We start from the raw sequence: 14,852 nt of genomic DNA on the forward strand, positions 1-14,852 counted from the left end.
TGAAAGGGCTGTAGGACCCCTCCCTACATACAGTATCTGTAGCACCTCGTGTACGTTACAAGGAATACAGATGGCGCCAGGCACGCTTACGAAACTGGAGAAGAGGGAGCCTTGGGAGCGGCGCCCCCTTTTTCTTTCCCGTTTTCGTTTCTTGCCAACTGACCCCTCGATGTGTTATCTCTGTTTGGGGCGCAGATTGCCATGTGGCGTGTCAAGAATACGTCCTCTGATATGTCGCGATATCCCTTTCATTAGGGATATTCGCTCCAGGAGTTAGAATTCTGGTACCTTAAGGTAAATTCTCTGGGAATATCGCCGTAGTTGTAATATACCCTAGGAAGCTACCCAATAGGAACTTCCATCAGGACGACATGGCCATCACGCCCAAAAATAGATTTTTCGCTTCGTTCAAAATCCGTTCTATACTATAGTTTTCCCCCTGCAGTATATACTATACTGAAAAATACTGGCTACAGTATAGAAGGTAATGTGCCGGCCGGCACACACCTTAACTAGTTCCAAAGCATACTACTTTTAGACTATAAGGCGGAAGAACGCTTTTACTCGGTGTCATATTATAGCCGGCCGGCAAAGGTATACAACCAATGCCGGCCGGCAGCAAAAGAACCAGAGAACTTCCAACTAGGATACAAACACTAGAAGAAAAACAGAATGGTTGCCGGGATAAGAGACTGTACTGCCTCATAGCCCGGCAACCCGAAAGAGTGCACATAAGGAAGGGGAGAATATAACTTCAGGCTTCCTTGACCAATACCATCTGGCTCTACAGACAAACATGGATGAGAGACCAAGGGAGGTCCGGGCAGCACTCAAAGCAAAAGACCCTTGCCGGCCGGCACGCACTGCCGCCCGGCAAGGGACTGAGTCAACTCCACATCCTAACCTATGCTAGGTACAGATGTAGAATGACGGACAGGGATGCAATGGCTAGGCCATCACTAAGGAAAGAGGGGGAAAGGGGAAAAGAGGGTCCTGCCAACCTTACTCTAATAATGAATCACCCGGAGCCAAGAAAACTCATCTTAGCCTAGCCCTTTCAAGCCTACTTTTGCACAGCTGAATTTTTAATCATCTGTTGAGCTTAGTGGCATCATTGGATCATAGATAATGATATATATTCACCACAAAGTTTTTTTTTAAGCTTATCTTTGTTTTTTTACACTGGGACATAAACATCCCTATAGTGTTATATTGAAATTCAAATTGGGATTGTTTGATCCCAGTTAGTACAATAAAGTTGAAAATACATATTGTGTATATAGGAATGTTGGAATTAAATGCAAAGTTATAAGTGTACATTTATTATAAGTATATTGTACCTGAAGAAAAAAACATCAAACTATATAATGGCAAAATAAATGTAGCTTTTTGGGATAAGTAACTGAGAAAAAAAAACACATACACCATTGAAAATTCTTAGGCAATATAATTATATTTTCCTTTGAAAAAAGTGAAATGAAAAACAGCCTGATAACTATATGATTGGGAGGCTTTTACTCAACTGTTTATGTATGGTAGATAGGAAAACATTGTAAACAAAGTGGAACTTTGCATGTTTGACACTGATACCTTGTTCGCTTTTCTTTCTTCCTTGAAGAGCATCTTATGCATCTTCGACGGCTTTCTTCATGCACGGGCATATGGTCAACATTCTTCAGCTCCTTAGAAGTTTTGGAAGGCCGTCCTAAACTTCGTACTCTTCTCTGTGGCAGATTTTCCCTTCCCTCTTCAATCAAAGATTCTGCTAATGTTACTAAGAAGTCAATGAAAGGGCGCTTCTTGTGGTTGATTTCGTTGTGAATAACATGTGCATTGTACACCGCTGTCATTAGAAGTCTGAAAAATACTTTGATCCACCATTTCTTGCTCTTTCTGTCAAGGTCATACAGAGTTATCATTTGATCCCCTAAGTCAACACCCCCCATATGATCATTATAAAATATAAAAGCTTCAGGGCACTGCAGATCTTTTTTTGTTCCATCTTTAATTTTTCTTTGCGTCACACCTATTTCTGTATTATGACAATTACTCAGAATCGTGACACACTTGGTGTCTTGCCAGGAAACTACCAGAATGCCTTCATTACAAACGTACATCTCTGACTCTCCCCGTTGAAGTTTGACGTCAAGCTTTGGAAGATTCTTCCTATTTGGCATACAAGTCCCAACTGCTGCAAATGGGAGTGAAGACATGAGTCTAACAGATGTGAAAAATCTGTCGAAACATAAGCATACTTCTGGTGCCCTTATTGTTTCTGAAAGCATCTTGATTACTCTTTCACCAAGAGTTCCTTCCATAACTTGTGTTTCCTTTCCTTGATAGATATTGAAGTCATACACATAGCCAGTATTTGAGTCTGATCTTACCCAGGTTTTGATTCCTCGTTTCACTGGTTTCATAGGCAAATACTGTTTCATGCTGGAACGTCCCTTGAACTTTGTCATGCTTTCATCTATGGACTGAAATGTGCTGTCTGTTCTTGCAGCAAGAAAAGTTTTTTTCAAGCACCTCACCACATCTTCTACATAGAATATCTTGGAAGATTCTGCTGGTTTACATGGATTATTGAAGTACAGTTTCGAAAAAACTAGTTGAAATCTATCCCTTGAAATTGACTCGCTTATTTTCTCATTTCTTAGTGAGGACTTTCTTGACCAATACATTCTCATGGCAGGTACTCGATTGTAAGACATCACTAGTGTGCATCCGAAGATTACCATCAACTCTGAGAGACATGTGTGTTGAATATTTTTTTTCTTCTTTTCAGCCAAAATATCAAGTCTCTCGTTAGTGTAATGTGCTATTTGTAGAAAAAGACTCTTTGGAAATAATCTTAGGAAGATGTCCAACTCTGATGAAGCTCTTTTTACAGACATAGTTACAATGCAGTCATGCTTATCTGGTATGTCATGCTTAGGCACAAAATTTGTAGTGTCTTTAGTCCATACATATTCCATACGTCTGTACGAATCATTTTCTGGGCTAGTGGGTGCTTCTAGGTCTTCCTCTTCTGTGACTGTATCATCCTGTGATTCATCTGAAGAAGAATCGTTTGTTCCATCACTGTCAGTATCTGATGGTTCATAATCGTCGTCATCCTCTTCCAGTGCAAATTGTATTTCCTCTTCCGTTAGCCTTCTTTTACTCATCTGCAAGAAAACACAAGAAAACAATATTTAATATATATATATATATATATATATATATATATATATATATATATATATATATATATATATATATATATATATATAGCCCAGAGTCGAAAATCGGAAGGAAACAATGGCTAAGTTAGGTTAGGTAAACAAGGATGGCTATTCTGTGCACCTGCATACTATAATCTTTAAAAAGATACTCAACCAGCCACTAAAAAAGGACTTACTCTCAATAAAAATTTAGTTTTGTTATTTTCTTTTCATATCAAAGAAAACACTGCGGGGATAATATTATCCCAATTTTCATTACCCCAAAATCCTGATGGGACATTTTCATCCCAAGGAAAGAAAACATCAAATATTATAAAAAATACAAAGCCTTGGAAAGACCTATCGAATCCCAAAGCTTCACGGATATGTTAACTTTGATTCTAAACATAAGATGATGTCATCTAGTATATGCTGATATGAAAAAAACGTAAAATTTTCACTCACCTTTACAAGAAGCTTTACCTTGTTGACGTTGACAACCGACACGTGGGCGCTGGGTGCGTTCATTATATTTCTCTTCATACGTCTGGCATCAAGGAAACCCTAAAACACTGAAATATCCCACTCAATGGGCTTTACTGCAGTTAAATCCCTGTTCAGTGTAATTTAAGAAATTCTTGGGACAAAAATCACCCAATAGGATCGAAAGGGCTAGGGGAGATCCGAGGAGGGAGGCCAGCAGTACTTGCCAACTCCCTTGGAACCAAAGCAAGGAAGGCGTTGTTATTTACAGAAAAGGAGGATCTCATCTTCCACACCGAGAACAACAACATTGGACTAGTCTGCTAGATCACAAAAAGAAGGAATCATCTCGTGCAGAAACCTTCGAAAGTGAACTAAGGAGGCTAAGCCTCCTATGTCTGCTGCCAGCCTAGAAAGAGAATCTCAACCACAATGCTAGACAGAAACAGACTCAGACTAAGAACTCTGACGTCCAGCCCCTTCCTGAAGCCAGACTTACTGGAAACAGGAAAGAACAGAAACACCCTAATATAGTCGTATCTAAAGTCAATTCAGATAAACCATTAGGGTTAAGCCCAAGGCTTAAGCAGAGGGAAAGGGATTGCACACATTCTCCGAAGAGAAGAGAGCAACCGGGGAGTGTGAGAAAGTATACTAAGGCCCCATAGACAACTAGCCTAGGCGCGAAGAGAATCGATTACCTAAATCACCGAAACTAACTCGTATACTATCTTGGAAGAAAATCAACACAATCTTAAATGTATAAAACTGCCTAAAGCTTCAATAAGATTTTAAAACACTTGGAAATCTGAATATCATGCAGGAAAGTACTAGGCCCAAACGACTAGGCTACCTGGTCTACCGTAGGCCAGAATCGGCAAATCATTCACCAAAACTAAAATTCTAAAAGCATCATATAAAGAAATCCTATGTAAAGCTGAATAGCTAAAATTATTAAAGCGAAACAGCCGGGAACGTCGCTCTGGCTAACTAAATAACTCATGCATAGCGAGCGACAGCGTCCAGGACACCTCCGGTAGGCAACAGCTCTTGTAACAAAGGTAACACTATCAAATTATTTTAAAATCACCAAGAGCTTACATTTATACATAAAAGAGATAATACTCAACTTATCAGAAGCAGAAGAAGTTGGAGAAAGCATTATAATGTTGAAATAAACCAAGAATTGCGAGATAACACAGGGAAAAACACCGAGTTGTTGAGCTACGCAAAAAGGAATACAGATGGCGCCGTGAGCGGCGCAATGCACGCTTACGAAATGGGAGAGGAGAGGTACCTTACGAGCGGCTCTCCTTTCTTTCTCGTTTTTCATTTTCTTGCCAATTGACCCCTTCGAAGTGTTAACTGTTCGGGGTGCAGATTGCTATGTGGCGTGTCAAGAATACGTCCTCTGATATTTCGCGATATCCCTGGTTCTTTTATTAGGGATATTTGCTCCAGGAGTTAGAATTCTGGGTACCTTAAGGTAAATTCTCTGGAAATATCACCGTAGTTATATATACCCAAGGAAGCTACCCTTTGGGAACTTCCATCAGGACGACATGGCTTGAGCCCAAAAATTGGCTAAATAGCTTCATACTTAATAGCTATAGCACTAGGAATGTATTATATCATGCATGACTGTAAACTAAAACGCATAAGCTAGGAAGCCTAGCATAAGCAAGGTTCGGTTACCTAAATCGCCGAAACTATCAAGAATACAATCGGCATAATATAAATAACTTCCTAGCAAAAGGATTGAATAGCTTCGTATATATTGGTGCTATTAAAACCGGGAAAGTCGTTCAGGCTAACTAAATAACACATGCGTTATGAACGACAGTGCCCATGGCGTTTCCGGTGAAGGAAAAGCTCCGTTGCTTCATTAAAGCCTAATTTCACTGTGAGGCAGGAGCTAAAATTTATACACAGAAAAGATTCAATACTCAACTTTCCAGAGGCAGAAGAGGCTAGACACTGCATGATAAATCCAAAAATTCCAAGCGTAACGAGAGATAACAGGGAAAATCACCGTGCGATGCCGCTACACTTATAGGAATAAACATGGCAGCGACATACGGCTCCATCTAGATACTCGCAGTAGTAAGGGAGGAAGGGTAACCTTGATATCGGGTCCCCTTCTCAATTTGCCACTTTTCCCCCTTGAAGCGAAAACGCTATTCGGAGTGAAGATTGCTATGTGTCGTATCTAGATATACGTACCCTGATTTATGTGATATCCTTAAGAGTAAATTTAAGGATATTTGTGCCAGGAGTTAGAATTCTGGAGACCTAAAGGTAAATTCTCTGGGAATATCACTGTAGTCAAATATCCCTAGGAAGCTACTTATTGGAACCTTCCATCAGGACGACATGGCCCGAGCCCAAAAATGCTACTTTTACTTACCAAATTTGCGCTGGTCTCGTCTTGCGGTGCGTTGTAACTAACCATGAACTGCAGAGCATCGTAAAACTCCTAGTTGCTTTAAAAGCACACTTCTTCAGCTCCACTCCCACTTTTTTTCTTCTTCAATTTTCTAGCTTCAGCGCAAATTTGACTCCGAAGATTGTGTCATTTCCTTGTATAGTAATTTCTCTTTTGCTAATTTCCAAGTTTTCAGCTATTTCTTTAATTTTACTAATTTTCAGCTCTTTGTTTCTGTACTCAGGCAAAGTCACATTCCACAATTCAGGAAATTTCTCGTATTGCTGAATTAATGCAATTGTTTGGTCTTTATTCCACTTTTTGGCACTCAAGTTCTCTCACGAGAGTAACGAAAACTTTCAGATCTGAATATTCACTGAATAGAGTGGAGAGCTACAACCTAGCTCTACGAGCATGCAGTCTAGACTGTTCAAACTGTAGTACGCGCGAGAGAAGAGAGACACTCGCGAGAGTAGAGAGAGAATCTCGGAGAGTACTCTACAGCCTGTTTACATTCCATAGAGCAGCTGTCTGAGAGCAACTCGCGAAAAAAACTCTCCAATCTAAATGCACCTTTAGATAAACATCGATCTATTATCAGAGATTAAATAAAACTCGCGTACAGTCAAATTTACGCTATGTAGTACTCATGACAACCGATACAGACCCACAAAATACTTTGTATCGTTACTTAATATTTCGATAATGGGAATACTAATAAAGTATTAATCGTTAGCCTATTGGAAGGAAATCACTGTATTTCCCGGTCGCTTTCCGCCGGTGATGTGACGTCATCAGATATATAATGTGAACTCAACAGATATCAAAACTTTTCTTAATGTATTTTTAACTGAAAACAGATGCTGAATCTTAACAATAAAAGAAAAAAAATAATGTACTAAAGATAAATCAGTTTATTTTTATACATGGAAATATTCGTCCTATTTCCGAAAGACTTGTGACGTCATCACCCTGAAAAAAACGTTGTAAAGTCAAATCGTCATAAGTCATATAGGTCATAAGTTAAGCATTATCTGTATATGGTAGCTTAGGATAGTAAGGTTGAAGGGAAATATGAAAAGACATATCCGAGTGTATTCACTTCCCAGACTATTGCCGAGACCTCCATCTGTATCAATACTAAGTTTCCCTTATAGGGAATGTTACAAGGGAGAAAAACTCTACAGTAGAAACTAGAGTTAGTGTTAGTAAGTAATTTATACCAACATCATCCACCTGCAGTACTGTACTAACCCTTTAAAGTCCACCCTAGGTTTTATGGGAAACTTTAAAAATTCCTTTTAGTATGTTGTAGTATTAGCAAATACAAGACCTTTTTACTCCTGAGTACTTATAAAAAATTTTCCAAATTAGCAAAATAATTGCATGCAATGAATTATCCCATTTGGGGCATTGGGCGAGTTTAGGTGGACCACACTCGTCCCATGTGGGATCTATTGGACCTTAAGGCCACAGATTTTAAAGTGTCTACTTACGTTGATTCGCCCACAAATCATATGATGACTATTGATGGAAGTTTTTTTATGGTTCCAATGTATAACAGAAACATGTATATGGCTTAACAATTTAATTAAATAAGAAATACGTTATAAATACAAGAAAATACAATATACAATAAATACAAAAATACTATGAAAATTCACAAAATATATTAAACCTTACTCATAATTGAAAAAATAGAAAGATATAAAACTTACTCAAAAATCTAGTGAAAAACAGCAAAAAAATTACTTGGAAATCTTATGGAACAGAGCAAAACAATTTCGACTTTCAGTGAGGCAAAGGGCCACCTTGCACTCCTCACACATCCAGCGGGACCTGTGGATGTGGCCTGCAGTAGAACAGAACTTGCAGGTCTGCCTCATGGTGACATGCTTTGGCATGTGTAGGGCAGTGGCATCCTGGCGTGACTCTACACTTGGCACAACTGCCCGTTGGCCCCTTTTTGGCAAAGCCACATCCCTGGTGCCAAGAGAATTCCTAGTTATCTTGAAGTTCGATGTCTTGAAACTTCTCAGCCAATATGATATATCCAGTCGGAAGTCCTTGAGGGGCTTTGGGTTCACCAGCAAAGCCAAGCAATCCCTCTTGTACAAAATCCAAGCGTTGCAGATGATCAGGTCCAGGAGGTAAGCAAAGAGCCTCATGTAGTACCTCTTTCCTTTGAAGGGGGTCTCGTAGAGGTCTGTCAACATATCACTTTTGTCGATGCCACCCATGCGGTTGTTGTACATCTGGATGGCAGATGGACAAGGAATGGGAACCTTCTTCTTCTGTGCCCTGTCGTACCGCTCCACTGTTCCCATGGGCTCGACACTGACATCAGTGGACAAGATTGTCACAACGCTGTTGTCCTTCCATCTTGCAACGAGGATGCCATCAGAAGAGACATAGTCCAGTGTGCCCCTTTGCGTTGTCTTCTTGCTCATCTCCTTCACAGACTTTAGGGGAGGATGTCCAACTCGATTTTCCCTGGCAGTTCCCACATACCGGCATTCATACTCCGATCTCAGGTACTTGGCCAACCCTATACTGGTGAAGTAGTTGTCTGCATACACTGCTGCGTGACTGGGGTCCTTGATGGTCTTGACAAGGGAGACAACAATCTTGGAAGTCACAGACATGGCTTTCTCCTCTTCAGACAGCAGAGTAGGGTGGCTCACAAAGGTTGTCTCCCCTTGGTACATAAGAATATCATGCACAAATCCATCCACGCTGGAGCGGCAGAACAACTTGTAGCCCCACTTGTCAGGCTTCATGGCTACATACTGGCGAAGGTTACCAGCCCTTGTGGCCTTGTAGGCGACCATCACTTCATCAATGGAATGGATAGGAGTCTCGGGAACTTTCTGGAACTCTCTGGTAACCTTGGTGAAGGGGACTCTCACCTTGAAGAACCGATCTTGGGAGCCTGCTGCCTGGTCATTGTCATTGAAGTGAAGTGATGATCGAATGGCCTCGAAGCGGTTCCTGGACATGAAGTCTGCAACCTGAGGAATCCTGGTATTCACGGCCCAGAAGTCGACAATGCTAGGGAGAGGAACCAGGCTCATGTACACGATGAGGCCGAGGAAAACCATGAGATCCTCTTCTGATATGTGGAAGTTGCTGCCTTCATCCTTCTGTTTTGAGTACAGGTTGGACTGGTAAACGATGTGTTCCCTCAATTCAGCTGTGAAGAACTGAGAGAAATACTCGAAAGGTTCCCTCAAGAAGTCCGGCTGTGGATGAATGAAGTCGGGCAGGGGTTGGATGTCAATGTCGTCCTTCTTCCATTCATCAACACAAGGCCTCTTCGGGTTGACCTCACCTTCATCTTCCAAAGGCATCTCCTGAGGGACAACAACATTGACCCTGCGAGCTGAAACAAGAATAAAGTAACATTAGCGAAAAAGTAAATGAATCGTGAGCGCTGGTGTGTGTGATGCATGTGTATGTCAGTGAGTATGCATGTGTATGTCAGTGAGTATGCAAGTACACAAAACGGATTTTGAAGCAAAGCGAAAAATCTATTCTTAACCCTGGAACACTGAACCCGTTTCCCTGTTACACGGCCACTGAACGTGGGTAGTTTATACCCGATTTTGGAAAATTAAAGAAAAATAGTAAATATGCAAATTTATTAATCCTATCCCTTACACACTAAATATAACCCTATTACCTAGTAATGAAACTATTAAATTAGAATACTTACTTTCAGAAACTTGAATTAAAAAGCAAAAAGAAAGGAATGTAAAAAAGTGAAAAAATTTGAATGTTTTTGCAAAAAAAAAAACCCTCCCCAAAAAATCGCTCAGATGCTCCCACACGCTTCCAAGGATGTCAGGCTCTCATCCCAGGGGGTCATCAAGGCACGGGGGATGCGGGAACTGTAGGGAAGAGAGTAGGAAAAACACCCTTTTTTTAGTGCACCAGAAATGAAAAATTGTGGAATATAATGTTTATTATATTTCTTTTTATACTTTATCACACATTATCACTCAAAATCTTAGTTTTATATATATTACCTACCTCAGCCTTATATGCAATCACAGCAGTAGGGGAAGTAGTGGCTCGGGCAAACAGGTTGGCGGCAGCTGTGACACCTGAAACGTGTCTTTTTGTCTGCCTTGGAGTCACACTTCGTGCAACGGACCATAGGGTTCCTCATCTCGGCTGCCGATGGTCCAGCATCTGCAGCTGTGCCAGAGCGGAGGTTGAGGGAGCACACCTGTCTTATGGCCAGCTTCACCTGGCGATGCTGAGAAGGGTTATTCATCCGTTCCTGCGCTGAGGGCTTGATTAGTTGCAGGGCCAGTCCATGCATGAATTTTCTTCGGTGCAATTCCTTGCGTTGTAGCGTTGGATTATTTGCCTTGTATATAATCCAGGAGTTAATGATAATTGCATTGACCATCCCAAAGAAAACACACAATGGCCACCTATTTGTTTTTCTGCTGCAATTATATGTTGCACACATTTGATCGAACGTGTCGACCCCTCCTTTTGTCTCATTATAATATTCAATTATGTTAGGCTTTCCGGTGACATCATTCACTACTTGCTGTGTGTGCATACTTGAAAGGAGGAGCACATTCTTCTTTGTTGTTTGTGTGTTTGGCACGTATGATACGAGTGTCAGATCATCTGTGAAGAGGAATGCTGAACTCCCGGGTCTGCGGTCCTTCTTTTCCCTCATGACAGGTGGGATTTCTGGCTTGTTGGCCCTGACTGTGCCCACCAATGTCAGCCCATTAGTCAGGAGGTCCTGTATGAGGGGCACAGACGTGAACCAGTTATCTGTTGTCACATTCCTGTTCGTGTTCTGGTAGCGGCTGGTTAAATCTTTGGTGAACATGTGGCCCAGCGTCAGCCCATGCCTTGTTGTTGTACCTGCTTTTCCTAGGTAGGGAATAGCTTTTAACAGGTACTTACTTTGGACATCGTTCACCATAACGATTTTTATCCCATACTTTGCTGGCTTATTAGGGATGTACATTCTAAAAGGGCACTTTCCCCTAAAAGCAAGCAACTGTTCATCAACTGTGAGGTTCTCGTGAGGTGTGTAATTATCCTCACAGTTTGCCATGAACATGTCCCACATTTCCCTGACCGGAGCGAATTTGTCTGTGGCCCGCCTCTGCTCACGTGTGCCCATGTCGTCAAATCTGAGGCAGTATAGCAGAAAATTGAATCTGACCTCAGACATTGCTGCCTTGTAAAACAAAGCCCCTACCTCAGAGCACCACAATTCCCTAGTATTTAGGTGGTTATCTTTGCGGTAGCCACTAAATATTAGAACACCTAGAAGGGCACGTATCTCTGCAGCTGTTGTGTGCTGTACAGTTGCTGTCTTCCTCTTGTATTTTGTGGCAACATCATCAATTTTCTTGTTAGTAAAGTCCACAATAAGATCAACAATTGCAGTGGACATAAACAGGTCAAAACACTCCTCAGGTGTGGTGTATTGAGAAGCTGCTTGTGTGGGACCTGGCCTACTTGACACCACAATATTGCGAGCTGGTGTCCTTCTTGCGGCAGCCACCTGTGGCCTTGTGTGCCACGTATAACCAGAGTTACTTTTCACAGTTGCCGAGTTAAAAGTAACTAGCAACTCCCCATCGTCTGCACGTCGTCGCCGTTGTCCTCGGGGAGCAGCAGGAGCAGTAGCAGGGGTTGGAGCAGGGACAGCAAGAAGGGTTGCAGCAGGAGAAGCAGGAGTAGTAGCAGGGGTTCCAGCAGGAGCAGTAGCAGGGGTTGGAGCAGGGACAGCAGGAAGGGTTGCAGCAGGAGAAGCAGGAGTAGTAGCAGGGGTTCCAGCAGGAGCAGTAGCAGGGGTTGGAGCAGGGACAGCAGGAAGGGTTGCAGCAGGAGAAGCAGGAGTAGTAGCAGGGGTTCCAGCAGGAGCAGTAGCAGGGATTGCAGCAGGGGCAGCAGTAGATGAATGTGGATCAGAATCACCAATGGCAAGTGGAACAGAGTAGCCACTAGGGCCAGGAGTAGAGGTGGCAAGGCCAGTAGAGGGAGTGGCGATGTTATCAGGTGAGATGGTGGAGGGGAGGTGCCAAGGCCTCTTCCTCTTCTTACCAGCCGCCTTTGTTTCTATGCGGCGGCGTGGGAGGTCTTCTTCTGAGTCACTGTCAGAACTTTCTATCATTTCCTGATGACTAGGCTCATATTCTTTATCAAGGTCACTATCATACAGTACCTCTGCTTCAATACAGTCAATTTCACTCTCATTGTCTGAGGCATCAAGCAATTCTAAAATTTGAAAATCACTAAGGTTTCGTCCTTGTCTTGCCATTGTGTCACACTGAACTTTGGAAATCCTGAAAAAGCATTTACAGCCTGAAAAGAAAGACAATTATTAGTACACCAACACTTATAGCTTCCATTTGTAACTATTAACACTGAACCCGGGTACACATTACCCAGTTTTTTCTATATACTCTTATCACTGAACGTGGGTAAACGGTACCCGAACACGTCTGTAGCGCAAAATCCAGGCAGAGGATTGGAGCGACGCGACTTTCCCCTATAAACCCATAGGGTAGACTGAAGCTATACTGAGTCCCAGCGCGCTGGCTTGTGGGGAAGAGGGGGGAACACGAATGACGTCACCTACTCTGGGTAATCTATACCCACGTTCAGTGTTCCAGGGTAAAAAATAACCATTGTTCACAAAAATTTAAAGAGCAACACAACGAAAACCAATTTAAAGAGCAACCATTGTAACAACGAGACTTTTTAACCCTGGAACGGTACGGTGGGTCGTCCGCGACTCCGAGCGTCAAAACAAAAGAGGTTTTTCTCAGGTGACTCACCCCCGTGACTGAATTTGTGGGTGATCGACCTGCAGTCGGTGTCTCGCCTACACGCTCTAGTAGTGTCCAGATGCGCATCGCTGTAGCTGTACTCCTTCCCAGATTTCTGACGCATCGGGGTCGAGCGCGACCGAGTTTACCCTTCTGAGGTAATTTGCATAATTATCAAAGTTATTACGTATTATGAAATTGTCGTAGAATGGTGCAACTTGTATAGGTTATCAGTTGTGGAAAGTCTTGGTGGATTGTTTGGCTACCATGTGCATGATTTTTTTTTTAGTTGAAATGTCGTTCATCACCACGAGGACCATTTTACCGCGAGTGCCCGTTTTTCATTTTTTGGCCAAGTCATTTTTCCGTAAGAAATTGCCAAATAGTATCGCAAAACTTTTGCTTTTTTAGTGTTGGAAATTGTGTCTAGATGATCTGGCTACCCATGCGTGACTTTGTTTTTGTCAGATACGCCGTAGATATTGGTATGTGGGGTATTTTCCTGCGGTTGCCAATTTCTGTTTTTTTTCAATATTTGTAAAAATTTACTACATAGTAAGGAATTGCCGTATATTATTGATTTTTTTTCATGTTTATGTGTTAGAAAGTGTGCCTTGATGGTTGGGCTAACACGTGCATGTCTTTTTTTTTATCTGAGATGCCATATATAAGAATGTTGGGCATTTTTCCGCGAGTGCCCCTTTTTATTTGTTTTGCATTTTTTTGCTTAGTCATGTTACCGTAAGGAATTGGCAAGTAGTGTCGCAAAAATTATATTTTTATAGTGTTGGAAAGTGTTTCTAGATGATGTGGCTACCCATGCCTATCTTTTTTTTAGCCAGATATAGCGTATATATAGGTATGTGTTCGATTTTCCTGTGATTGCCATTTTTTCGTTTTTTCCCATTTCTTTCAAAATTACTACGTACTAAGGAACTATCACAGAGTAATGATTCATTTATATGTTTATTTGTCGGAAAATGTGCCTTGATGGTTTGCCTAGCACGTGGCTGAAATTTTTTTTTCTGAAATGCGTATATTAGAATGTTGGCCATTTTTCCGTGAGTGCCCCTTTTTATTTGTTTTGCATTTTTTTGCTTAGTCATGTTACCGTAAGGAATTGGCAAGAAGTGTCGCAAAACTTATATTTCTATAGTGTTGGAAAGTGTTTCTAGATGATCTGGCTACCCATGCCTATCTTTTTTTTTAGCCAGATATGGCGTATATATAGGTATGTGTTCGATTTTCCTGCAATTGCCACTTTTTCGTTTTTTCCCATTTCTTTCAAAATTACTACGTACTAAGGAACTATCACAGAGTTATGATTCATTTAGATGTTTATTTGTCGGAACATTTTGTTTACTTCTTTTTTGATTGAATATCCTCAAATTTTTTTTTAGCTAAAATATTATATTGTTTTACATTTTTTTTTTTTCGATTTTATTTCCCTTCAAAAAAATTTTTTTGGGTCAGAATTCTAATTTTATAGTCGTAAAATAATTCGACAATTATCCAGCAACCCACCATACAATTTTTATGCATATCCAAGAATAATTAGATTAGTAAATAACACCTTAAAATTGACATACCCTTCCTACATTTCACGTGGCAGAGAGTCAGTGTGGTTGGCGGCCATTTTGTGGACATATCCGAAGCGTAAGTTGCCCTATCTATATATATTCTTGTTCCCTATATAATTTGTGATATTTTGGTATATTTTTACCTACATAAATATCATATTATATATTAAATAAGGGATTTTGACGAAGGAAAAATCTATTTCTGGGCGAGAGACCTGTGCCGCCCAGTGAAATGCTCCTTATGCACCATTTCAAAGGAATATAACTGCTAATATTACCAGAGAAAAAATGTAAAGGAATGCTAGGTTGAACTAGCTTGCTCACCTAATGGTGTCGGTATAGA

At 41.2% G+C, this 14,852-nt stretch overlaps 2 protein-coding genes across 5 annotated transcripts in view; both read right to left on the minus strand.

Moving 5' to 3' along the window:
• Positions 1 to 1,526: 1,526 nt before the first annotated feature.
• Positions 1,527 to 3,170, minus strand: LOC137625097 (piggyBac transposable element-derived protein 4-like). The gene has a single exon (XM_068356029.1). The coding sequence runs from the start codon at positions 3,168 to 3,170 to the stop codon at positions 1,527 to 1,529; it is 1,644 nt and encodes a 547-aa protein (XP_068212130.1).
• Positions 3,171 to 7,687: 4,517 nt separating this feature from the next.
• LOC137624266 (piggyBac transposable element-derived protein 3-like) overlaps positions 7,688 to 14,852 on the minus strand; it is a 153,445-nt gene continuing 146,280 nt past the window's right edge. For 3 of the 4 annotated variants that reach the window (XM_068354802.1, XM_068354804.1, XM_068354803.1), the window contains exons 5-6: positions 10,147 to 12,462; positions 9,833 to 10,004 (exon numbers count right to left, since the gene is read on the minus strand). In XM_068354802.1, the coding sequence (XP_068210903.1) occupies positions 10,154 to 12,462 (2,309 nt within the window). In that variant the 3' untranslated portion in view covers positions 9,833 to 10,004; positions 10,147 to 10,153. Of the gene's footprint in view, positions 9,497 to 9,832; positions 10,005 to 10,146; positions 12,463 to 14,852 lie in introns of those variants that run through there. The other variant, XM_068354805.1, reaches the window with a different exon arrangement.

Source organism: Palaemon carinicauda, chromosome 31 (assembly GCF_036898095.1).
Source record: "Palaemon carinicauda isolate YSFRI2023 chromosome 31, ASM3689809v2, whole genome shotgun sequence".
NCBI classification, from domain to species: domain Eukaryota; kingdom Metazoa; phylum Arthropoda; class Malacostraca; order Decapoda; family Palaemonidae; genus Palaemon; species Palaemon carinicauda.